Below are 27,614 nucleotides of genomic sequence, written 5' to 3'. Positions count from 1 at the left end.
AGGATGCGTGCTTATCCCATTGATCTACTCGTTATAGACCCATAACTGTGTGGCCAGGCACAATTCCAATGCCATCTACGTTTGCTGATGACACCACAGTTGTTGGCAGAATCACAAATAGCAATGAGGAAGCGTACAGGAGGGAACTAGATCAGCTTATTGAATGGTGTAACGACCACAACCTTGTGCTCAATATCGGCAAAACCAAGATTACCGTGGACTTCAGGAGGGAGTCAGGGGAACATGACCCAGTCTTCATCGAGGGCTCAGAAGTGGAGGGTAAAGAACTTCAAATTCCTGGGTATCATCTCCGAGCCTCCATGTTGATGCGATCACAAAGAAGACTCGTCAGCGGCTATACTTTGTGAGGTATTTGAGGAGATTTGCTGCGCTACCAAAGACTCTTGTAAACTTCTACAGGTGTACCATGGAGAGCGTACTGGCTAGTTGCATCACTGCTTGGTGTGGAGGTGCCAACTCTCCAGTCAAGAATAAACTCCAGATAGTTGTTAACTTGGCCTGCAACATCACAGGCACAGACCTCACTCCATCGAGGACATCTACATGAGGCGGTGTCTTAAAAAAGCAGCCTCTAACCTCAAAGACCCTCACCACCCAGACCATGTCCTCTTCACTCTGCTACCATTGGTAAAGAGTACAGAAGCCTAAAGATGAGCACTTAGTGGCACAAGGACAACTTCTTCCCCGCTGCCATCAGGTACCTGAATGATCAATGAACCAAAGACACTGGCTGACTTTTTGTGCACTGTTTTTGTTTTATTTTATTTTTATAGTAATGTTGTGAGATGGTTATATATGAATGTTTCTCTATGATTCTATCACAAAACACCGAATTTTTATGACTTGTTCATGACAATAAATCCTGGTTCTGATACTGATTCTGATTCCTTTTAAGGTTATAATGTCATACAGCATGGAAACAGGGCATTTGGCCCAGCACGTCCATGCCAACTAGTGAGTGCCCACCTTTCATAATCCCATCTACCAACCCTTGGGGGCTCGTAACCTTCAATTCTTGAACAATCTGGACTCCTCTTAAATTCTGTTTGCAGCTGCGTCAATCACTCTCTCTGGCAATGCATTCCAGGTGCTCACTGCATGGGTGAAAAATGTTCCCCTCTTGTTTCCACTTACTTGTGGGTTCCGAATTGTCAATAATTGTTAAATTAAAAGAAAACCAAAATTTAGAGTTCAGAAACTACACAAATGGACAAAGTGAGCTACATCCAAGTTTATGGATGTAAATCACAAAAATCTGTGGGGACCGTGGTTGAAATAAAAATACAAAATGCGGGAGAAGCTCAGCAGGTCAGTGTCTTTTATGCAACAAAGGGAAAGATACAGAACCCACGTTTCAGGCTTGAGCCTTTCATCAAAGTAGGAAAAAATGCCAGCAGGTGTCCAAACAAAAGAGTCAGATGATGGGTGGAGGGAGGGGGACAGCAGCAATGAAGGGGGGGGGGAGGGATGGCTGGGTGGGTGGAAGAACTGGAAAGACAGGAAAAGGGAAGGGGAAAGAAAAGGCGAACAGGTTTAGTGGAAAGCAGGAAAGTCCTGGCTGGAGGGTGCCCAGACGGAAAATAAGTTGTTCCTCCGATCTGCGGGTGACCTGGGTGGGATAGTACTCAAGGCCAGATGGACAAATGAGTGAGCACGGGAATGTAACTTGGAATTGAAATGATTGGCCACTGGGAGGTCACTGAGGTGCTGAGCAAAATGATCTCCCAAGATAAAGATATATCATTTCAGAGAAGGTTGGATGTGTACATGGAGGTGAGGTGGGGGGGTGGTTGGAGGGTTATTGGCAGAGAGCAGGAGGTTTGAGCTAGTGGAATTGTTCTATTGAACTGGTGTGGACTCGAAAGGCCGACATGGCTTGTTTCCGCTCCATGAATGGTTATATGATTATATGACATCACATATAACCCTGAGATTCTTTTTTTCCTGCAGGCGTGGCAAAATTACCACTAATTGGTAGTGCAAAAAAAATGTACACAATGTACCCATGTAAATTGTAAACACACAACAAAATAAAGGGAGGATAATAAAAGTTCAAATATAAGAGTCCTTAAATGAGTGCCTGATTGAGTTTGTCATTGATGTGTTTGATAGTGGCGGGGTAGCCGCTGTTCCTGGACCTTGTGGTGTGAGTCTTGTGGCACCTAATCCTCTTTCCTGACGCTAGTAGTGAGAGTGTGTGTTGGGTGATGTGGATCCTTGATGATTACTGCTGTTCTCCAATGGCTGCGTTCTTGATGGTGGGGAGTGTTTTGCCTGTGTTGTCCTGGGCTGTGTCCACTACCTTTTGGAAGGCTTTATGCTCAGGGGTAGTGGAGTCCCCACACCAGACCGTGATACAGCCAGAGTTTCTGATGTCATACCAAACCTCCGCAAACTCCTGTGGAATTAGAGGCGCTGTCGTGCTTTTTTCACAATGCCATTAGAGTGACGGGTCCAGGATCGATCCGATGAGATAGTGACTCTCAAGAAGTTAAATTTGCTCAGCCTCTTCACTTCTGAAAGTAGTCAGAAATTGATTTTCTAATACATTCTTCTTTCTCTCTTCTTGCAGAAAATTCAACCACTGCAGATTTATGGCTGCTGAACAGTTGTACTGTGAAAAACCCAGCTGAAGATCACTTCAGAAACTCAATTAAGTAAGTGAAATAAGAAATAATTCATCAGTAATTCACTGTGAAATATTAGTTTGGAAAGCATGATTAATACCTTGTCCTTAAGCTCTGACACTATGCTAATTGAAGTTTGCCATAGTAGCATGGCATTTTCAGCCTATGATTTTCAAATAGTTCAGAAAATTTTACAGCAGTGTTGAAAACTGAGAGTGAATACTTTAAATGAGACAAAATATTGATAATTATTGGGCATCATTTATTACCTTTGTTTAAAAAAAATGTGAGATCCCGTTGGAGAACAGGGAGTGGTGACACAGTGCTACTTCCGCAGGGTCCAACTGCCTGGCTCTAAGGCTGGAGGCTCCGTACAGTCTTTAGACAGTCTGTTAAAGGAGCCAAAATGTTTTTTATAATTAAAATCCTGTAATCTTGGGGTCTGTACCCAAGATGAGGACATCTGTGCTTGGCAGCAGCCTGAAGGGATTGAACATTCTTGGGGGAGCAGCGAACTGGCTCAGGGCACCAGAAACACGGAGAACAACCCCCCCGACTATTGAGAAGGAGGTGACCATGGCAGCAGACAAGTGAGGGGTTCAGTAGCTGAAGGACCCACACAGGCTGCAGGCGGTCAGCAACCAGTGGTCAAGGGACTTTCCTTATTACCCCAATTGAGGGAGACTGCAAATGAATGTAGTTACAGGGATCATTAACAATGAAGCATTAGTTGACAAGTCCAGCAAGTCGTTTGGAAGGCAAATAGCATGTTGGTCTATATTGCAAAGGGGTGGCAGTTTAGGAATAGGGTTTTGTTACAGTTGTGTAGGGTGCTGGTGAAGTCACACCTGGGATAGTGAGCACAACTTTGATCCCTTTGCCTGAAAGTGGATAGAGACACTGGAGACAGAAGGGGGCTGTAATCTGCAACAATAAGAAACTAGTGGAGGAACTCAGCAGGTCAGATAGCATCTGTGGAGGCAGTAGGATGGTGAATGTTTTGAGTCAAGAACCTGCATCAAGACTGGAGGGGCAATGGAGACAATCAAAAGGAGAATCACCAGGCAAACTCTTGAGATATGACGGTTTCCTATCAGGAGGAGAGCCAGTTTGGATCTTTATTCCATGGAGGGTTGAAGAACGATGGGTGACTATTCAAAGTGTAAGATTCTAAGGGGGGGGGGGGGTCTTTGACAGTTTTTTTTAAAGAGATACAGCATTGTAACAGGCCCCTAAAGATAGAACATTACAGCACAGTACAGGCTCTTCGGCCCACAAGTCTGTGCCATCCAAATACACCCCATGTAACCAATTGACCTTCTAACTCTGTATGTCTTGAGAGTGTGCAAGGAAACCAGAGCATCCTGATAAAACCTACATGGACACAGGAAGAACGTACAGCTCTTTACAGACAGCATTGGATTCGAACCCGGGTTGCTTTTCATTTTCACCTTAGCTCTGGTTATTGGAGCATGTAGTGAAATGATTGTTGGATTCTTTTCAGGAAAATTAATTCAGGGGAAATTAAAGGTTTGTGGAAAGTAAAGAAGGAAAATTAATTTTTGCTGTCAATGAAATGACTGCAATGTAGTTCCAGCTGTGGTGAAAACTACTGGTGGACAGAGAGGCGCAGGTGGGAGAGCTACTGCCTCACACGGTCAAAGTCCTGGCTTCAGTCCTGACCCTGTGTACTGTCTGCATGGAGTTTTCACGTTCTTCATATGAGTGTGCTGTTCGTAGTTAAATTGCCCCCAGTGATCAGATGACTGATAGAATCTGGGAGGAGTTAATGGGAATATTGGGGAATATGGGCGGCATGGATGGTGTGGTGGTTAGTGCAGTGCTGTTACAGCACCAGCGATTTGGACTGGGGTTTCAATCCTGCGCCGTCTGTAAGAAATTTGTATGTTCTTCCCATGTCTGTGTGAGATTTCCCGGGGGCTCTAGTTTTCTCCTAGTGTTCAAAATGTACGGGGGTTGTAAGTTAATTGGGTATAATTGAGCGGCATGGGCTTGTGGGCCAAAATGGTCTGTTTCCATGCTCTTTATCAAAAAAAAATCACATACAGTATATATATCATTGATAAACCAGTCCAAAAGGTTAGGGATCAGGGCAAGTGGCAAATTGGATGCAAAGGTAAACAGTGAGCTCCAAATAATATAGTGGCATTATTAAAACAAGAAAGTGAAGTAAAGTGAGGTATCGAGAGGCTGTGCATTCGCCCCCACTTCTGATGTCACCATCTCTATTGCCACTGTAGCCACTTATCTGTTGTTCAGCAATAAACCTGAGCTGGAGGTGTCCAAGTCGCACCTCCCAGACCTAGTTTCTGTCCTCCGGAAGCTGTTGGTGCCCAAGACGTTTGAGACAATTTTCGACAAGCAGCACAATGGGAAGGCTTTCACCGCAGTTGTAAAAGGGGGCACCACGTTCTGTCATCCTACTTCTAGCCATTGTTATCCAAAACTCATAATGACTGTCTCCTACCTCAAGGTGAAGGACAAGATCACCATACCAACATAACTTAAACAAGAAAATCTGCAGATGCTGGTGTTGTGCCATACGCCAGTGTGCTGGAGGAACTCAGCAGGTCACTCAGAATCCATAGGAAGTAAAAGGCCTGACAAATGGCTCAGGTCTGAAACATTGGTGACCCTTTTACTTCCTAATGATGCTGCCTTTCTTCAGCACACTGGTATATGGCACGACACCAACATGACCTTCTCATAGGGAGGCTAATGTGGTTATCTTTCTACCTTCAAAAATTCCTCATCCCACCTGTACCGTTAATTCTTCTGGTGAGACAAATGATAGAGTAAAATGTGCTTAATCTTGATATCATTTATGATCATCTTTTGTTTCCAAGTGCTTCATTGTTGACCATTGTCCATAATATGCTTAAGGATCATCAAAAAATCTTTGTTCACATTATACATTATTTGTTATGCCCCCTTATTTTTTACAAAAAACCAACACACATGTACATGAACATTCACATACACCCTCAAATACACATACAGCTCCCCCACTCACTGACCACCTTGGCACTTTTCCTGACAGTATCATCAGAAATCAGAATATTACTGATTATGCACTTCTTCTCTTGTAGTTCTTTATAACTGAGGAGAGATGAAACTTTTCTGGCAAACTCTTCCTGTGGTTGGAAGGATAGAGATTGCAATGGTTGGAGAATTGGCCTCTGTAAATTCCCCCCTGTAGAGTTGAGTATTAAAATAATTAAAGGTGAATTGATGGGGCAAAATATAAACTGAGAACTCTGCAAGAGTAGAGACTTCTGCATCAGTAGACAGGACGGTGAAAAAGGGATTTGGCAGGCTTGCTTTATTGGTCAGAGCATTGAGTGCAGCAGTTGAGATGCCATGCTACAACTGTACAAGACAATGCTGAGACCATACTTGAGATATTGTGTGCAGTTCTGGTCATGCAGCCATAGGAAAAATGCTATTTAGCTAGTGAGAGTGTAGAAAAGATTCACAAGGATGTTAAGGGGATTGGAGGTTGTAGGGAGAAATGGGTTGGAACTTTTCTCCCTGAAGTACAGGACACTGAAGGGAAACAATATAAATATACCATCATGAAGGACATCAATGAGGTAAATAGTTATCATCATTTTCTCAGGACAGGAGTCTAAAACTGGAGGACATAAGTTTAAGGTGAGTAGAGAAAGATTTAAAAGGGATTTGAAGGGCAACCTTTTCATACAGAGTGGTTGATGTGTGGAATGAGCCATAGAGAGATGGTTTAAAAGCCATTTAGACAGGTATATGGCTAGTAGATGTTTGGAAGGATATGGGCTGAACAAAGGCAAATGTGACTAGCTGAAGTCCCTTTCACACCTGCCAGTCATCTCAGGAATCGAACACCAAACAGCCTTTAAAGTGACAAGTGTGAAAGCAAAATTTTCTCAACGCCAGCGTCAGATGATGTCATCTAACACCGGAGATGGCCAGCCTCGACCCCTAATACAATCCCCGGTGTCTGCAGACGCTGGCATTGAGATCAGACAAGTGTGAAACGGGCAGCAACATTGCAGGCATTTCCTATTAAAGGTAGAACAGGCCAAATGCTGGGGATAAACCCTTGCATGTGTGAAAGCGTTCAGTGTCTTATTCTAGTCTGAAAGGCCAAACCCCCATTCCTATCCCAGGACACCGAGCGGCTGATTTACTGGGATGCAAGTGTGAAAGGGGCTTTAGTTAGACAACATGGTTGGCATGGACCTGTTTGGCTAAAGGGCCTGTTTTTGTACTGTGAAAGTTGGAGCCACTCTGCGAGTACTCACTGCAGAAATAAAGTAAATGATTTCAACTCTTTGTGAGGCTCACCTGGAGTAAACCCCCAGGTACTGTTCACATTTGTTTATTTATCATTGCATTGTACAAGTACAACCCAACAAATCAGTGTTCTTTAGTTCTCAGTATATTTTAAAAGTAATTTAATATATTTGTTCACTATGCCAATTAAATTGGGGCATTTAAATGTCCCAAGCTGTCGGGTTCAATGTGCACTGTGTGTATCCTGTTAAGCTTAAGAAAATGCCAATAAGATCATATTTTATTCTGGAAATAGTCATATATAATTGTACATTTTACTAATGTATGGAAGCAGATATTGTCTATTTTTTGGATATTTATATTATTTGACAAATCCCAGTGTTGGAGGAAATTTAAAAGACAACTTTCAAGATTATTTCACACATTCAGAAAATGGATAGCTCTTAGTCTATTAATGTGAGGGAGTGTTGTGCTGTTAGTTAACTAAATTTATGCTCATTCTGAACTTGTAGCTTAATCTTTTGATGTCCTATGCTGCCAAAGCTGACAGCATGTTCAGTCAAACTCTTGCGTCAATCTGGTTTTGTTGCTTTTGGTGTATAATTCAAAGACCAACACTTGCAATGAAATGTGTATTCTCTTTCGTCTTGTTTTCCTTTTATTATTGAGTATACTCATCTACATTCGTCCCTTTAATTTATTACCAGTGTCAGAACAGCAAATCATTTCAATGCATGCTTCAGCCTTTAAATTAGAAGCTGAATAGAATTGTTTCATGGCATTTGCTGTTGGGCATGATCAAAACACACAACTGTTATTGCTAACACATAGTTCCTATGCTTATTGAATTATTCTTGTTTTCTGTGACCATTTTCATGAAAGTTTGTGCCACTTTCTTCAGGGCAGTCATTAAAAAAAATCTAAGAAATGTTACTGCTGCCTCATGACTTAACAGTGGTCAAGTATTTTTAAGACTGAAAAAAGCTTTACCAGCTTTGTAAACATTCTTACTGGATCTTGATGTCTCTGAAATAAGTTATTCACGTTTACTTCAAGGGCCATTTTAACTCATCGAGGGTTTCTGTCGATTTAAATGTATACCTTTAACATCTCAGCAGGTTTAATTCATTGAATGTGTATGGCAGTCATTCTGATTGGTAATTTTCTTCCTTGAGCAGAGAGATTAGAGTATTATTTTGGCATTGAGAGAAAATTGGTGCTTTTAATGAATGATTGAAGTCAGATGCAAATCAATCTGTGTGCTAAATTAATGCACACAATCTTGGCCACATTTGGTGTTGGCACAGCTCAAGCTGGCTTTTTAATGGAGTTTGTAGGGGTAGGTCTCCCAAGGAAGTATGTGAAAGCCTCAAATATGTGGCCTGTTTTTCTGAACTGTTACTGCGGTTCTGTAACTTCAGTCACAACTGATATTTGTATTGAAGGAGAATGAATGGACCTGCTACTCTTTGCATGAGGCAAAGCTTATGAGCAAAACAAAAGCTTATCGTGCAGTGTAAAGGAATTCATTAAATGGGTCCCCTATTGCTCAATGTTTTCTGGTCAAAACTCATTCCACAGGAACACAACAACTTGCATTTATATAGTGCCTTTAATGAAATAGAATAACCTCCAAAGATTTCACAGGTTCAACTGCCCTGCTTCTGGAAATGTTAAGAGCATGATCAACAAGGTTTATCATTAAGCTTTGTCAAGTAGTTGGGGTTTAAAATGGAGTATATGGAGGACGAAGAAAGAAAATTCTAGAGTTTGATGTCAGATGTCAGTGGAGAAAAGTACAAGAGCAAGAATTAACATTCTTGGATGTTTACAAAGCTGAAAAAACAGGGTGGAGAATTCAAAGATTGACTTTGAAGAATCAAGTCAGTCACTGAGTTCATGGTCCAACAACAGGAGGTTTGAGTAATGGCATACAGGGAAAATGTTGGAATTTATATATAAACGTAAGTTTTGGGCTCCTCATTTAAGAAAAGATGTGCTAACATTGGAGAGGATCAGAGGAGGTTCACAAGGATGATTCCAGGAAAGAAAGGATTATCAAATGCAGAGTGTTTGACAGCTCTTGGCCTATATTCGTTAGAATTTAGATTGAGGGTCAATGTCATTGAAACACATTGAATGTTGAAAAGCATGGACAGAATAAATGTAGAAAGTTGTTTCCCATAGTGGGTGTCTAGGACAAGAGGATTCAACGTCATGATTAAAGGTAGTCTTCTTACATCAAAGATGCAGAGGAATTTCTTTAGCCAGACGGTGTTGAATCTTTGGAATTTATTACCACAGGTGGTCATGGAGTCCATCATTGGGTGTATTTAAGGGAGAGATTGATACGTTCTGGATTAACCAGGGCACCATAGATTATGGGAAGAATGTGGGCAGTGGGGGTGTGAGAAAATGGATTAGCTGAATGGGAGGGAAGATGATGGGCTGATTAGTCTATTGCTGCCACTTTGTCTTTTGGCTGTGGTAAGAAATAGAAGGAAAAGGCCATTTTGCTCTTTTCATTGGCCCTGTCTTTCAATGAGATCATAGCTGATGGTTCGGTTCAATGCCATTTTCCGAAATTACCTCCCTAATTCTCTTAGTGTTAAACACTCATTCAATGTCTGTCATTATTCTGAGATTCCACAGCTGTTCGATGTAGCATTCCAAAAATTTGCTCCCCTCTGAGTGAAGACAGTTCTTCTCATCTCAATCCTGATTATGACACTTTCTTGTGCAGCATCTTTTTGAAAGCCGTCTTAAGCTCCATATACTCCGCTTCAGGTGGTTTGTTTTATTTATTTTGCTTGTTACAAGTAAATGCTCTTGTATTATTCTCTGAATAATAGATTATTTGATTTTGTTTCATAGTCATGTCAGATTAACCTATCTACTGTCTCCCCTCCTTTCTTTAAATTTCCAGAGCAGGAATTGTTTTGAAATCTGTGATATTTTGCTGAGTTTCAAAACCTTGGGATGGAGGTCATTGAATTTGGGGATTTATCTCAGCTTTCAGCCCAATTTCTCTAATACTATTTCTCCAATACTATTTTTTAAGTTCGTTTATTTATCATCCATCTTATCAGGACAAACTGATGAAACACTTTTCTCTGATCCATGGTGCAAAGACATATATAGGCAAATGATATATATGCACAAAACCTATATTTCTTTGGCTTGGCTTCGCGGACGAAGATTTATGGAGGGGTATGTCCACGTCTGCTGCAGGCTCGTTGGTGACTGACAAGTCCGATTCGGGACAGGCAGGCACGGTTGCAGCGGTTGCAAGGGAAAATTGGTGAGTTGGGGTTGGATGTTGGGTTTTTCCTCCTTTGTCTTTTGTCAGTGAGGTGGGCTCTGCGGTCTTCTTCAAAGGAGGTTGCTGCCCGCCGAACTGTGAGGCGCCAAGATGCACTGTTGGAGGCGATATCAGCCCACTGGCGGTGGTCAATGGGGCAGGCACCAAGAGATTTCTTTAAGCAGTCCTTGTACCTCTTCTTTGGTGCACCTCTGTCTCGGTGGCCAGTGGAGAGCTCGCCATAGAACACGATCTTGGGAAGGCGATGGTCCTCCATTCTGGAGACGTGAACATAGAGTAAAACCCCCGTATCTGGCACCTGTGGGAATTGGTAGATGTTGGATAAGTGAATTTTCTGGTTGCTTGAGATTGCATGTTGTGTCATTGGTGAATTAAATGCTCGGGGGCTCCAATTTTAAAATTTCATTTTTTTTAACCAATTTATTTTCTGAAAATTTTTTTTTCGGTTGCTTGAATTCCGCATATATGGATTTTACTGATATTGGATAGGATAAATATTATTAGGCAACATTTGAGATGTACTAAAAATTCAACAGTCATTCCGCATTTCCACTACCCTAGTATTTCTGGCTCTGATATTCCTGCATCTCTTTCCTGAGGGAGTAGCTGGAAGATGCTGTGTGCAAGGCGGTAGGGGTCCTCATAGATTTTGCAAGCCCTTTTCAAACAACAATTCCGTGCTACTTTTTCAATCTAGGCATTGTTCAGAAGCATCAATGCTTTATCACAATGAAGACAAACAAAATTTCAGAATTAAGAACAGATTTGGGAGCAGGAATAGGCCATCTGGCCCTTCAAGCCTGATCCACTATGGCTGATCAGTCCGTGGACTCTTCTCCATTCACCGTTATCTTAAATTCCCCAATTCTTCAAAAATGTAACTGTGCCTTAAATGCTTTCAATTTATCATTGGGCAGAGAATTCCAAATTCACTCCTCTCAGGGAGAAGGAGTTGACCCTAGCCTTTGTTTTAAATCTACTTCACTGAATCTTGGTGTATGTCTTCCAGTTCTCGTTTCACCTGTCAGTGGAAACTTACTCTACGCTTCTATCTTATCTATTATAATTGTGTGAGATGAGATGAGATCCTCCATCATCCTTCTGCACTCCAATGAGATTGGTTTCAGGCTTCATAATTTCTCATAAGGAAACCCCTCATTGTCAGAATCAACTTGGTGAAATGTTTATTTAAAACATATCAATGAGGGTTGAAAATGTCAATGACAAATAGAGGGCGAGGGCAAGAGTAGATCTTAGGGGTACTTTGGTTATGATCCAGAATAGAGGAGAAGGCATTGCATTTGATTTTCTGGTTCTGAGTGGATAGTCAAAAATGGTTTATTTAAAGGGAATTCATCCACAGTTGGATAGTGGCACACAGATATTGAAGGAATATAGTGCATTGAGTCCGTTAACAACTGCAGGCAGTTGAGAAGAATTTTAAATTTTATTTACAGCCCAGTTGATGCCGATCCTGGCCATTTAAACCTGTTCTGCCCAATTACACCCAAATTTAACCTACAACCCCGGATGTTTTAGAGGGTGGGAGGAAACCGGAGCACCCTGGGGAAACCCTCGCAGACACGGCAAGAACATACAAAATCTTCGCAAACAGCACTAGATTCGATCTCAGGCCACAATCACTGTAATGAAGAGACAGTTCAGCTTGGCTGCAGTTACAAAGAATGTAATATTTGACTTTAGCAAGAATGGAAATATCAGATCCTGATTCAAGCATATGTTGCAGGGAACTAGGGCACTGAATTTTGAGGTGACAATTTACAGAGCAAAGAGAGATTGAAGCTGGGTTCTTTGTTTGGAATGGCTGATGGGGTCAAATATGGATCCAATGATAAATAAACTGGTCACTTATTTCATTCTGGTAAATTACTGTGTTAAAGTGGTTGATACTTGGTTAACGTAATATTTTAAAAAATGATTGTGAAAGGTGTTTATTTCAATGCAAGTTCTAAATTTCTGGTGTGGTAGATAGACTCAAGTAATTGTTCCGGTTTTTCCTCTTTATGGTTCCCGTGTTGTAGAAACATTTATGCAGAGAAATCAATTTAATTGCCTCTGGAAAATGCCCACAGTAAATAATTCAATAATAGCCAAAATACTGAGGCAAATTCTACAATTATATGTTCTTAATTTGGGCATCAATGCAGTCCTCAAAGTATTATGACTGCTTAACTTACCAGCAGCACGGTTAGCATAGCAGTTAGTATGTGGTGACGCACAAGTATGCCGTGATGAACCGGCCCCGCTTGTTAGCCGTGATGAACCGGCCCCCGCTTGTTATGCGTAGTCAGCGGTGCAGTCGCAGCAAAGATGGCGGCACACATCCATCTCTTCCGGTCCAGACCAGAAGTTGGTGTGCGCACTTGCGTCAGCGTGATGCAAGCCGTGGGACGTATGTGCAGTTCGACTGGCAGCCTAATAAGCGAGCGTGTGAAGTTTAAAAAAACATTCTGTTGTGACACTCGAGCCAGCAGCCTACATCTCCAGTCTGTACAACCGCTCTTTCACAACACACTACAATGGTGACCCCGACGAGTCTCCACACCCCAAAGACTCAACAACTTAGACCCCACAGCAGTAGGCACCATGGCGCTAAAACTGCCGATTTTCTGGACTAACCGGCCCCGCACCTGGTTCAACCAAGCGGATGGCCCAGTTCCAGATTAAGCAGATCACTTCCAATTCAACGAGGTATTTCTACATTGTTAGCTCTCTTGACCAAGATACAGCCGCCCGCCTGGTTGACGGAAGAGGGTAAATATCTTGCCTTAAAAATCTTCTTATTGGCACATATGGCCTCTCCTGGCATGAGAGGCCCACTGGACTCGTGCACTTAGATGGCCTGGGGGACAGGATGCCGTCCGCATATATGGACTAAATGCTTGCGCTGGCAGAAGATCATAAGCCCTGCCTCTTGTTTGAGCAAGCCTTCCTGGAACAAATGCCAGAGGACGCCGATTTCAGCGACCCATGCAAAGTCGGGCAAAGGCCAACGTCTTCTTCCACATCAAACACGAGGCTAATGAGACGGTCAACCGGGTTACTAAGCCACGGCAGTCCAGAAGGCAAGCCCCCCCCCCCCCCATTGGAACGCCACCCCAAATGTCAAAGCCCGACCCCTACGGATCAACACCTGGGTTTCTACCACCAATGCTGAAGCGTGTAAATGCTGACAGTCCTGCTCATTTCAGGGAAACAAGCAGGCCAGCCGCCATTAGTGGTCGCCACGGAACACCCTACTTCATGTGTGGGACAGCATCTCGGGCTGGTGCAGATTCCTTGTCAACACAGGAGCCATGATAAATGTCATTCCACTGGCTTCCCTGGAGACGCGCACAAGTCCAAATGGCTCAACCGTATGAGCTGCGAACAATTCCACCATCAGAAACTTCAGCTGGAAGCACATATCCCTATGTTTCGGTGACAAGTACTTTCAGTGGCAGTTTATGCTGGCGGCAGTCAACAAACCCTTGTTGGGCATGGATTTCCTTCGGTTTCCACGAAGAGGTGTTTCAGACAGTACCCCTCGTTACTTCAAATGAGCCCACCATCTACCTAGCCGCAGTAAAGACCTCAAGCAACAGCTACACCCGCCTGCTCACAGACTACCCCACCATCCTGCATCCGCAGTTCTCCTCCACACAGCCTCAACATGGCTTTCAGCACCACACTGTGACCAATGGATCTCCGATTCACTCGCAAGCCTGTAGACCATTACACCGCCCATCTGTTCTCCGAAGTTGACCTGATCAGGGGTTATCATCAGATCCTGGTCCACCCGAATGATTTACAGAAGACAGTCATCATCCCTCCATTTGGCCTTTTTGAGTTTGATGCGGATGCTGTTTGGCCTAAAGAGCAGATGTTCCAGCAGTTGATAGACGCGGTAGGGCATGACCTACCGTTCCTTTTCATTTACCTCGATGACATCTTGGTGGCAAACAGCATTCAGGAGGAACGTGTGGTGCACCTGCAATGACACAGTCAGCCTCACCACCAACCCTGCAAATTGTGATTTTTGCTGTAAGGAGATTGATTTTTTTTGGGCCACTGCATCACCAAAGATGGTGCAGCGCCACTCCCAGATAAGTTAGAGACAATCCGCCAGTTCCTGAAGCCATCCACGCTTAAAGGCCTTCGTGGGGATGGTCAACTTTTACAACAGGTTCATTGTCTTCCACAAGGTTTTGGATCCATGGTCAGCGTGTCATACATTCCCATGTTTACTACCTCCATCCGCCATCTCTCTGGGAAACACAATATTGTTGCAGACGCCCTCTCCAGGCCTTCAGTGTGTGGCCTTTCGCAGGGCATCAACTCCTATGAGCTGGCCTGGGCCCAACAGTCCGACCTGGTCACAAAGTGTTTTCGCACCACAATTACAACTGCAACTGCAGGATCTGTTCTTGGACGGTGGCACATTTTGATTGGCAGACCCCGGCCCTTGGTACCAGCGAAGTGGCAGAAAACGGTTTTGACCTCATACGCTGTTTGTCTCACCCCTCTATCCGTATGATGATCCAGATGATTTCCAGCCAGTTCATCTGGCAGAGCGTGGGAGAGAGCATGTCTGGACTGCCAGATGGCGAAGGTGCAGATGACCAAAAGAATGCCTATCCAGCAGTTCAAGCAGACTCAAACATGACCATGTGGACATAGTGGGCTCCCTGCCTGTCTCGAGGGGATTACCACTACCTGCTCACCATGGTGGACAGATTCACCCAGTGGCCAGAGGCTAACCCCCCCCCCCTTCCCAACAAAGCCGCACACACTTGTGCAAGGGTTTTCCTATCCATCTGTGTCTCCCGGTTCGGCGTCCCCTCCCACATTACTACCGACGGTGGTGTGCAGTTCAACTCCACTTTATGGGGTGAGCTGTCCAAACTCCTGAGGACCAAGCTCCATCGCACGACTGCCTATCACCCACAGTCCAACAGCCTGGTGGAGTGGTTCCACCTTTACCTCAAATCAGCCTCATGGCATGACTCAAGGGTCCCAACTGGACAGACAAGCTCCCTTGGATCCTCCTGGGTGTCTGTACAGCCCCCAAAGATGACTTGCACTCCTCAATTGCTGAGTTGCTTTATGGAGAAGCCCTCGGCATCCCAGGTCAGTTCCTTCCCCCTGCCACCAGTCTAACCCGGGAAAGGAGAGTACATAAGGGAGAAGCTGAGGTTCCTCACCCCCACTACCCTCATGACACTGTCACCCTCCGACACATGTTCCCCGCGATTTAACGTCTTGTGCTTATGTCTTTGTAAGTGGGGTGGTCAAAGAGCTCCTTCTCAGTGTCCCTACGAAGGACTCTACAAAGTGTTTTGTCTTGGAAATTGGGAGCAAGGAAGAGCTTTTCACTGTGAACTTCCTGAAGCCTGCACACTTGGACGAAACCCAACGATCCCGTCCAGAAGCCAGCACGCAGAGGCAGGCCGCCAGAGCAGCAGGACGCCACCGGTGCCAGTTCTGGTGGGGGGCGGAGCGGGGTAACACACAAGTATGCTATGATGAACTGGCCCTGCTTGTTACACGTGGGCAGCTGGGCAGTCGCAGCAAAGATGGCGGCATACATCCATCTCTTCCAGTCCAGACCAGAAGTTGGCGTACGTGCATGCATCACCGTAACGCAAGCCGCGGGACGTACTCGTGGTCCAACTGGCAGCCTTATAAGCAAGTGCGCAAAGTTTAAATAAACATTCTGTTGTGACACTCAAGCCAGCAGCCTGCATCTCCCGTCTGTACAACCACTCTCTCACAACGTACTACAAGCACAATACCAGTAACCTGGGTTCAATCTGGCACCATCTGTAAGGAGTTGTACATTCTCCGTGTGACCTGAATGGGTTTCCTGCGGGTGTACTGGTTTTCCTCTCACCCTCCTAAAACATAAGGTTAATTGGTGTATTTGGGCGACACGGACTTGTGGCATACAAGGGCCTTTTACCGCAATGTAACTCTAAATTGAAAAAAAAATTTAAACTGGTCGTCTTGTAGTCCTTTTAGAGGTGATTGATCATTAACTCATTATTATTTGTGAACTTTCCATAAAGTGGGTTTAATCTATAAGGACAGTTGCTGAACTGTAACAGCATACTTTTCTTTTCAGTTGGTCTTATGAAAAACAGCTGTCAGGAAATTCTCTCACTAATTCTAGCTTTCATTTCACAATGGAATAATTTGTTTACATTTGTCCACTAATATATTTAAGATAGTTTACCATGCAAATTATTTAAATCTTCTCATAGAAGGCTTTCCTTTGAGCTCAGAATACTTCCATATTTGCATTAAAACTGCCACTGAAGCTTGGAACTATTTTGCATCTTTTATTCTCATGTGAACCAAACATGATATCAGGTTGATGTGTGCCTTTCCTGCAGTCATTCAGGTTCAGTGAATTAGTTAGCTTGTTGTTCAAATGGAACGGATGAAGGTTATAAATGTACACACCAGTGTGCGGCTGACATTTTCTTGATGCTTCTCACAAGCTGTAATTTTGGGATTCAAGATGTTAAGCGATAGTGACAAAATAATGGCATCTTTTGGATCTGAGCAATTGGAATCTGTTGCTTAGTTTGAATTCATCAGAGAACCTTGGTGTAAAAACTTAAGAAAATTTAACTCTCAGCAACCCTTGCTTCTTTTAGAGCTTTTAATCAAGTTAACCATGTTATACTTTGATGCAAGTTTGTTTGCTGTTACTATTCTAATACATTTTCGGAGGTAGGTCCAACCAGGAATGACTCTGTTGTCTTGTATGTTATATCAGTTTTTATTCCCTTCATGGCTTGTAAAAATAGGCTGAATTATATTGTCATTTCAGAAACTTTAGAAATAAAATTGAGGAATGGAAATGTAGCTATTTTTCTCTTCTTCCGACTCACCAAAAAAAAATCAATTTAGTCAATAATTCAATTCATCCTCTCATAAGAAGATAAAAAGGGTCCATAATGTGTCCAGTATGATTTTGTTTCTGCCACCTTGAGAGTATATGAAATTTTGATATGAAAGCACAGAAATGCTGTAGGTCTCCGTAGGAGGTAAAGCTATGTAACTGACATTTTGAGCCTGAACCTTTCTTCAGGTAGGCAAGTGCCAGAATTAACTGGCTGGGGAGAATAGAAAGAGCAGGGAAGGAATACAAAGCAATGGACAAAAGGTGATCATTGGACATGGATAGGACAGGAGAGGAAAGATGAGAATTGATTGGGGGAGGGGGCGGCTCTGCTAATGCAGATCTGGAGGAAAGGAGAGAAGGAAATGGAATTTTGATCGATTTTCCTTCTATAAATGGTGTTTTTACTGTTAAGTCGAATATGATGCTTTTATTGCATAATAAATTAGTTGTCTTTCTCATTTTGCTCAGTAAATAATAATACATCATATTAGTGAGAGAAGTGCAGATTCATGTATTTTCTATTTAACTTATTTGCATTTGCTTGTATTTGGCCAAACAATTTCTGCAGTTAAATTCCGAGTATTTTCTTTCTACAATGGAGTTCCAGGATTCAACTGCTGCTGCTGAATTCAACCTGGATTAAGAACATAGGTGTAGCAGCAAAAGAATAGAGCCCTTAAGGAGGCTTTGATATAGCCTATCTCTGATTAATTCTGCTTGTTATGTCACAGATCAACAGCAATAAAAGTTCACCATGACAGTTATTTTCAAAACAATATATTTTAATAACTATTAATAAAAACAACTTAACTAAACAACCCCAACTAAGCGCGAATATACGTGTGTGTGTGTGTGAGAGATACCCAAACCATTACAGCTTAGGCACAATTCTGGAAAGTCAATTCAACGTTCAGTCTGAGAAATTCTTTGTTGAAACTCAGACTTTTAAACTGTTGGACTGAAGTAATCACGAAGGAGGTGAGAGAGAGATTGTGATCAGATTGCCAAGAACTCACGAATCCTTGTTGAGTTGCTTCCAGAGAAATGTCCTTTCACTTGAATAATTGTCACAACTCCCCTCTTCCTTGCATGGGCAAATGAAACGTTTGACTTCCACAATACTTCCAAAACCCAGGCACGGATCAAATGAAATGACCATCAGAATGGTCACAATCCAAATGCAGGAAACCTCCTGCTTCCTTTACCCAGATATGGGTCAATCAAAACAACCATTAAAATGGTCATGGTGGTTCAATAATAATTTGCCTGTAAAAGTAGAAAATTACATGAATGAAAAATTTTAAGCAAACTATTAAAAGAAAAGAATTGCACATGGGAAGAGCAAGGAGATGGAAGCTGCTGCTTTTCTAGATTCAGATTTGTCATCAGTGATCTTTATTGGAAACAGTAGGTTTGTTGATGTTAGGCAAGGGCGAGGCTGTGTTTTTTGAAATCTTTGGCGTTTGTTGTCAAGGCTCTTAATTGTTTGGGACCATGCAAATAAGATTCTGGCAGGTGCCCAAGGCATGCAAGAAATAATTATTTCACAGTGTGGAAAAGGTAAAATATTTTCATTTTTGTTCATTGCAATCATTTAAAATAATCCATTTCACATTAGTTAAAATATTATCAACTTATTTCAATAATTTTCTCAACATGCACAATGCAAGGATAATGGAATAGAGTTATTGTGAGGGAGATATGGTTTAATGATGATTCATTCATCTCTACATAAATTTGTGAATTTGAGAAGTGTTTTATGTAGACAAACTGCAAATTTAAACAAAGCTAAAGGTAAAATAATAAATGAATCCAACATGTTGATCATTTTCATTCTTCTCAGGATTGAGAATTGAATTGAACTCCTTATTGGAGTTGAATTGAACTCCTTACTTCTGACATTGTATTGACTATCTTGATTTTTCACTAACATATCTGGCGTCCTTTTGAACTTGCAGTGCTCTGAAAACTAACTCCAATCTTGTCATGAAACCCAATGACAAGAATGGTGGTGCTGTGGTCTTGTGAACTGATGTCTATGTCACAGAAACAATTCATCAGTGTTCAGACACATTTGACCACAGAAAGTTGTTGAGGTAAATATATTGAATGCATTCAAAAGGGAGTTGGATTTGGCCCTTCTGGGTGAAAGGATGAAGGGGGATGGGGAGACTGCAGCATCAGCAGTTCACTGAAATCCATTTAAATCTCATGCATTGTTTCTGTATCCTTGTGTGGATATGAAACAATCTTGTTCATTTTGATCAATATTTTTAGCATAAATTTTTCTATAAACTGTCAAGTCAAACATGCTTTTATTATATAATAAATTAGCAGTCTTTCTGATTGGAGCTTCAGTGTAGTATTTTACTCATTAAATACGCATCATATTTGTAAGAAAAGTGTTGATTTATTTTAATGCATTTTCCATTTACAGTATGTGTAAAATGCAATTAATCTTATTTTGCATTTGCTTTGTTACGGAGTTCAGAGGACCCCCAAACCCCACCACCAATAGATATGCACCACAACACAAAGGGGTGCTTAAACAAAAGTAGCTTTTTAATTATATTTGAACAAGAAAACAGAATTAAACTTTTAACATTACTATCAGCTTACTTCTTTCTTTTCTTTTTCTTTGGCTTGGCTTCGCGGACGAAGATTTATGGAGGGGTAATGTCCACGTCAGCTGCAGGCTCGTTTGTGGCTGACAAGTCCGATGCAGGACAGGCAGACATGGTTGCAGCGGTTGCAAGGGAAAATTGGTTGGTTGGGGTTGGGTGTTGGGTTTTTCCTCCTTTGTCTTTTGTCAGTCCCTCCTCTAAAACTAATACTAAGCGCAGGTGTGTTTAATGTGTATATAAGCTTAGAAAAGTTCTTTGGATCACAGTCCAATCTCACTGGTTGCAGGCAATTCTTGTGTTGTGCACAGAAGTTAGCATTAATAAACTTCACCAGGTTTTGGTGCTTTACAGGCAAATGGTTACCACTCAGGAGGGTTCTGGTTGGTTTTCTGAGAGAAAATCCTTTTGCTCTAGGACATCCGCACCTGATTCCTTTCCAATCAGTCTTGCTGACGAAACTTGCCCCATTCAGGGAACTCCAGATGATCCTCTTTCTTTCAGGCCACCATTCAGACAGCAAGTCTTCTCCTTTGACCAGACAGTCTTCCAAAGTTTCCCTTTGGAACCAATTTCTCTGTCTCTCCTTCTCTCCCAGCTCCCTCCCTCTGAGAGCGAAGCTTTTCATCTGCCTGCAAGGATCACATGCTCTCCCAGGCACACTGCTGAATGTTGCTGCTTTGTTGCTTTCTGCAAAATAGCACTCTGCAAAAGTCTTGCAAAAATTATGTGTTTTAAAATGTCTGTGTGTAACCTGCTCTATCAATTCCTCCAAAAGTACCTCTAAGTACTCTGTCATGGCTTGTATTTGGGCAAACAATCATTATGTTCATATTTGAATGGTGGTGCAGACTCGAAGAGCTGAATGGGTCGCCTCTGCTATTTTCTGAGATTCTCTGACATCCTCATATTTCCATGTGGACCAAGACCCCACCACTGAACTTCAGCTAATTGTCTGCAAGCCAGTAACAGACCTCAATTCCTCAGGATTCTTTCCCTCTTGGGTCTTGCAGCTCACCTCTATCATCCACCTAGCATGAATATAGGAAGGCCCAGTCTTGTTCTATTGATGCCATTTTTTTCTTCCCTGCCCCAGTCTCTGCCACTTACATTCATGAAACTGGTCCTCCAATTCCCTTGTCTCAACCGGCTCTTATTTTTCACCATGGATGTACTCCTATATCTCATTTCCAGATCAGGAGGTTTGAAGGTCTCTGCTTCTTCCTTGATCAGAGGCCGTACCAAATTTCCTCCACAAACACACTCATTCACCTAGCTGAACTTGTTCTTACATTGAACAACTTCCCCAGAAACTCTGCAGATCAAAGGTGTAGCTATGGGAACTAGTTTGCACTGAAGCTTCACCTATCTTTTTGTGGGAAATGCCGTAAAGTTCTTGTTTCAGTCTGACTAGAGTTTACCTGCTCATCTTTTTCCCTATATGTTGACCACTGAATTGATGCTGCTTATTGCATTGGCATTCAGTGTCCAGTTTCTGTTAATGCCACTTCTCTATTCTCACTCTGACTTGTCTCAACTGCCTCCAACTCTTGTTCAATGAGACCCTTCTTAAGTGTGAGGAACAATAACTCATTGTCACTCTGGACAAATTGCAGTCTTTCAGTCTTGATATTGAGTTTCACAACTTAAAATATTTTGCCTTCTGTCTGTGTCATGGGCAAGTCAATCATCTGTGATACTTTAGACATACAGCACAGAAATAGGCCCTTTTGACGCACGAGCCCAATTAACCTAAAACCCCCGGTATGTTTTGAAGGGTGGGAGGAAACCAGAACCCCAGGGAAAACCCACAGACACTGGGATAATGTACAAACTCTTTACAGGCAGTGCGGAATTTGAGCCCCAGTCCCGATCACTGGCGCTGTAACAGCTTTGCACTAACTGCTAAGCTAACCATGCAGTTTTACTTTTTCCACGAGAGCAACCTGCTGTACATTTCTCAAATTTTACTTGCTTTTAATACCATAAGACATAGGAGCAGAAATAGGTTATTCAGCTCATCGAGTCTGATTCATTTCTATCATGAACTGATTCATTTTCCCACTCAGTTCCATGGCCCAACCTCTCCATAACCGTTGATGCTCTGGCTAGTCAAGAACCCATCAATATCTGCTTTAACTTCACCAAATGATGTGATGTCTACAACTGCCTGTGGTGACAAATTTTACAGACTTACCACCCTCTTGCTAAATAAATTCCTCCTCATCTCTATTCTAAGCATGTGCCCTTCAATTCTGAAGTTGTGTCCTCTTCTCCTGGACTCTCCCACCATAGCTTTTCTACTACTTTCAACATTCAAAATGTTTCAATGAGATTCCTCCTCATTCTCTAAAATTCCAACGAGAATAGGCCAAGAGCTGTTAAATGTTCCTCATATGAGAACCCTTTCATTCCTGGATTAATCTTTGTGAATCTCCTCTGAATCCTTTCCAACATCAGCAGATCCATTCTTAAATGAGGAGTCCAAAACTGTTCACAATATTCCGTGTGAGGTCTCACCAGTGTCTTATAAAGCGTCTACATCATATTCCTGCTCTTATATTCTATTCCTCTTGAAATGAATGATAGCATTGCATTTGCCTTCTTCACCACCAACTCAATCTGCAAGTTTATTTTTAGGCTATCCTGCACAAGGACTCCCAGGTCACTTTGCATCTGGGTATTTTCAATTTTCTCCCTATTAAAAAAATGTGACCGTACACTTTCCGACATTGGTATTTCATTTGCCACATCTCCTTTCGCAGCCTCCCTGTTTACTGAACCTAACCTGCTCCTCCCCCAACCTTCATATCATCTGTAAACTTGGTCACAAAGCCATTCAATCTATAACCTAAATCATTAATATAAAACATAAAAAGTGACACTCCAACACATTTTTTCCACTTTGCTTGATATTATTTGCTCGCCTACTTTCATCCTTCATCTTTTCCCTTCTTATGAGCCTTTTATTTACCTTCTGCAACTTTTAAAAACTTCCCAATCCTCTATCTTCCCACTAAATTTTGCTTCCTCTCTTTCGCTTTTACATTGGCTTTGACTTCCCTTGTCAGCCACAGTTGTGACATTTATCCCCAAATATTTCCTTTTTTTGGTATGTATTTATCTTGTACCTTCTTTTTCTTCGCTATATAAAGTACACTTTTGACCTGATGAGTTTCTTTAACATTGTGATTGTACTTTTCATAGAACAGGAACTGCTGTGATACCATGACAATTTCTGCACTTTAACTAATCTAAATTTAAAAAAATATGATCTGCTACTTAGGTAAACAAGAAAATCCACCATGCTGGGGTCTAGTGCAGTTTACTAAAGTACTGGAGAAACTTAGCAGGTCATGAAGCATCCATAGAAAGTAAAAGGCAGTTGATGTTTTGGGCCTGATCCCTTCTCAGGATTACTTAAAATCAGGCAGATCAACAATAAAAAGGTGAGAGGTCAGGGAAAGGGGGAGGAGTATAGGATAACAGGTGGATACAGGTGGGAGGAAGGATGTGTTGCTATTGGAGAGGGTTCAGAGAAGATTTACAAGAATGATTCCTGGAATGAAGGGATTAGCATATGAGGAACATTTGACGGCTCTTGGACTATACTCCTAGGAGTTCAGAAGAATGAGGAGGACCCCATGCTAGCATTTTAAATGTTCGAAGGCTATGACAGAGTAGATGTGGCAAAAAAAAAATCCTGTTAGGAGAGTCTAGGACAAGAGGCCACATGTTTATGATTGAATGGATCCTATTTAAACAGATGTGGAGGAATTGCTTTAGCCAGAGGAATTTGATGTCATGGGTAGCTGTGGAGGTCAGATCGTTGGGTATAGATTGATAGGTATCTGAACAGTCAATTTTAAAGGTTATGGGGAGAAGGCAGGGATGATGAAATGGCACAGTGACTCAATGGGCTGAATGGCCTGTTTCTATATCTTATGGTGTTATGTAGAAGCTGAGAAGTGATGAGGGGAGAGCACAGAGGGTGAAGAAAGATATCTGGGAAGGAGTGGAGAGCTGGAGGAAGACAGAATGAGGAAAAGAGAGAGGGGAGGGTTAATGGAAACTGGAGAAGTTGACATTGGAGACAACTGAGGCAGAATATAAGGTGTTCCTCCAATTTGTGGGTGGCCTCGGTTTGGCAGTTTATGAGGTCATGAGCAGACACGTCAGTGTGGTCCTGGCCATTGCAGCAGACAGAGCAATGCTGTTCAACTAAAAGATCTCCCAGTCTGCATCCTAACTCATTTCTGTTTCAGAATTGCCCCCTGCACAAAATTGTCTCATAAAAGTTACAATTATGACTGGATTTTATAAGTACTTCATTGGCTGAAAAGTATAGGATATCCTGAAATCACTAATAAAAATGTAGGTTTCCTTGTTCTTATTTTGACAAATTCCACAATTTAAAACTAAAATAATTTATAAGTTTCAGGACATGCTTTTATTTCTTTTTTTTTAGGTTCACCTGTGAAAATGGAATTATTCTGTTTTCACCCACCATATTGCTTATAAATATTTTCATTTGACACTTTAACAGATAAGCCAATGTGTTTGAAAGGAACCCTTTGTTCATGTGTGCTGTGGACTCTGTTGACTCACACCACCAGTTTTGGAGCAGTCCTGGCAGGACGTTGAGACTAATTTGTGCAGAATATTATTTAGTTCCTTTACTGAGCTTCTCTGCTGCTGGGATATAAGCCCAAACTACACTTTCAGCCACATGTTATTTTTATATACATTTTCATATATATAAAATCCTCTCCTCATCTCCATTATATTCAAATCAAAAATATTCCACATCAGAAGATCAAAATTCCAATTTGATTTGATGCAGAATTCTCACCAGAGACACAGAATCTTAGCTCTCTGCTGAGGTTTTGCAATCCTCCACTGCTTGAGCATTCTTGGACTTAAACCCAGACTTAAGCCACCCACTTTGTGTCACCACCATTTCTCCCACTTCCTCTCCTGTGAGTGCATAAAGTTTCTCCTTCTTGAGTGTGGTGCTGTCTCTTGGAAATCATGCCCAATCACATTTCACCTCAGACGCAGCATACATGATGATGAGGTTCCTATATAAACTGGGGTTTCATAGAGAAGAGGTCATTGATTACATGCTTACATGCATATGATATCTGTATGACTATCATAAAAAGTGACTTGGAGAGAATGAAGAGATGGAAACAATAGGCCCTTTCATAAAGTAAAACAATCTGAACATAAAGATGGAGATTCTCTGCCTTCCCATCAGAAAACTTACCTTCATGAATGGTCCCTGACTGGCTCCAAGGCGCTGACTCCAATCCCTCCCCAAGGTTTTGTCAGCGGCAGAGCGCAGCGCTCTGCCATGCACCGTGAATGTACGGCCACTGCAATTGGCTGGCTAGGGGGTGGGCTGATGACATCTTTAGCCTGAGACGCAGGAGCGGGATTTTTAAAACACCGACAACCTGCACGGCAGGGAAGCATTTCTGCCTGGGCACTAAGACTGGCTGCAAACGTCCCATTCAACTTTTCTACCTTCTGTGGGGTCGTCATTCTCCACCATAGGGCTCTTTCCATGCTCGATGGATGTGAATGATGTCGACTCGGAGGGCAGCACTACAGCACCAGTCACACCACCCCCATCGGTTCCGGAGGACACTACAAGGCGCTACTCTTCATGAAAGTGGCGTAAGAGCAGCCTTTTAGGGCTGCTCCATGAAAGGGTAAGTTCGAATTTTTTCCACGAATTTAGCCAGCCTTGAGGCGGAGGCTCAACATGTAACTACCCACTAATAAGAGTGAAAGAGAGCTGTATATAGATGAAAAAAGGCAACAAAAATATCAACTGTTGAAAGTTCATTTCCTTGCACAACATTTTGTTTTTTAGCTATAAAAATCCATTTGGCTCATAGTGTCATACCAGCTTTTGGGGGGGGGAGAAAAAAAACAGTTCACTTCTAACCATAGTCTGATGTCCTTCAAAGGAAGAAATCTGCTGCCCTGACCTCATTTGGTTGAATTTGACATTGCTCATGTATCTTCTGAAATGGCCTAGCAAGCCAGTCAGTCTATCAAATCTGTTTTGTGAAGCGGAAAAATAATTAAACTATATGGACTACCTGACATCAACTCAGACATGGCAAGTTCATTCATAGTTTGGTAAAATTTGCACAAACATTACAAACATTAGATATTGGCATCCAAATTAGGAAAGCTAGACTACAGACTAGTCTGGTATCAGTTTGATGCAATCATACACTCAGAATTATTTCTTACCTGCCTGATTCTTTCATAATTACTGGGTATGTCCTGATCCACCAACAGGATGAATCCATTAGAGGTGGCATCAAAGACAGATAAAGTCTGGTGGTTGTAGTCCTGGGAGACCTTAATATTGACTTGAACCCATTAAAGTTCATTACTCAGATCGAGTACCTCTTCTAAATTATTCACCTTCAGCAGATGAGTTGGTACACTTTAATTGAACATTTAGAAGCAGCATTGAAAGTAATAAGGGTACAACATGTATTCTAAAAACACACAGAAGTGCTGGGGGAACTCAGCAGGCCTCGCAGCGTCCATGGGAGGTCAAGATATATTCCTGACGTTTCGGGCCTGAGCCCTTCTTCATCTGTACAAAGTGAAGGGAGGAAAGTTTAGGAGAGACATCAGGGGTAATCTTTTTTTACAGAGAGATGTGGGTGCCTGGAATCCCTTGACGGGGTGGTGGTGGAGGCTGAAACACATGGACCGTTAAATAGAATTAGACGGGCACATAGATGAAAGAAATATAGAGGGTTACAAGGTAGGCAGGGGTTAGCTTTTTTTTGGTAGGAATATGTAGGGCGGCACGACATCGAGGATGAAGGGTCTGTACTTATCCTTAAACTTGAATGTGTAACTTCATCAGAATCTGTGTGGACAAGTGTGTGCTCATGTGCACATACTGAGTGTTCTCCAACCAGAAGCCTTGGCTGAATAAGTGGATTTGCAACCTGCTGAGGGAGAGATCAAGGCCATGGATCCAGATCTCTACAAGAAGTCCTGATAAGACCTGTGGAAGGCTTTCTGAAGCAAAGTGGTAATTCTAAAGACAGGGACAGATACACGGCATCTATGTCATCTCGGCTGCACCATTTCATCAGATGCAAGGATCGACAACGAGATAGACAACAGACTCGCCAAGGCAAATAGCGCCTTTGGAAGACTACACAAAAGAGTCTGGAAAAACAACCAACTGAAAAACCTCACAAAGATAAGCGTATACAGAGCCGTTGTCATACCCACACTCCTGTTCAGCTCCGAATCATGGGTCCTCTACCGGCATCACCTACGGCTCCTAGAACGCTTCCACCAGCGTTGTCTCTGCTCCATCCTCAACATTCATTGGAGCGCTTTCATCCCTAACGTCGAAGTACTCGAGATGGCAGAGGTTGACAGCATCGAGTCCACGCTGCTGAAGATCCAGCTGCGCTGGGTGGGTCAAGTCTCCAGAATGGAGGACCATCGCCTTCCCAAGATCGTGTTATATGGCGAGCTCTCCACTGGCCACTGTGACAGAGGTGCACCAAAGAAAAGGTACAAGGACTGCCTAAAGAAATGTCTTGGTGCCTGCCACATTGACCACTGCCAGTGGGCTGATATCGCCTCAAACCGTGCATCTTGGCGCCTCACAGTTCGGCGGGCAGCAACCTCCTTTGAAGAAGACCGCAGAGCCCACCTCACTGACAAAAGGCAAAGGAGGAAAAACCCAACACCCAACCCCAACCAACCAATTTTCCCCTGCAACCGCTGCAACCGTGTCTGCCTGTCCCGCATTG

General features: G+C 42.5%; 1 protein-coding gene across 6 annotated transcripts in view; it reads left to right on the top strand.

Moving 5' to 3' along the window:
* cdkal1 (CDK5 regulatory subunit associated protein 1-like 1) overlaps window positions 1-27,614 on the top strand; it is a 713,853-nt gene that overhangs the window by 99,532 nt on the left and 586,707 nt on the right. For all 6 annotated transcript variants that reach the window (XM_069907872.1, XM_069907906.1, XM_069907889.1 and 3 more), the window contains one exon: window positions 2,594-2,678. In XM_069907872.1, coding sequence (XP_069763973.1) covers window positions 2,594-2,678 — 85 coding nt within the window. The remainder of the gene's footprint in view (window positions 1-2,593; window positions 2,679-27,614) is intronic.

This window comes from Narcine bancroftii, chromosome 1, assembly GCF_036971445.1.
Source record: "Narcine bancroftii isolate sNarBan1 chromosome 1, sNarBan1.hap1, whole genome shotgun sequence".
In the NCBI taxonomy this organism is placed as follows: Eukaryota; Metazoa; Chordata; class Chondrichthyes; order Torpediniformes; family Narcinidae; genus Narcine; species Narcine bancroftii.
Note: the sequence above shows the minus strand (reverse complement) of the source record. Positions and strands in the feature narration are given on the sequence as shown.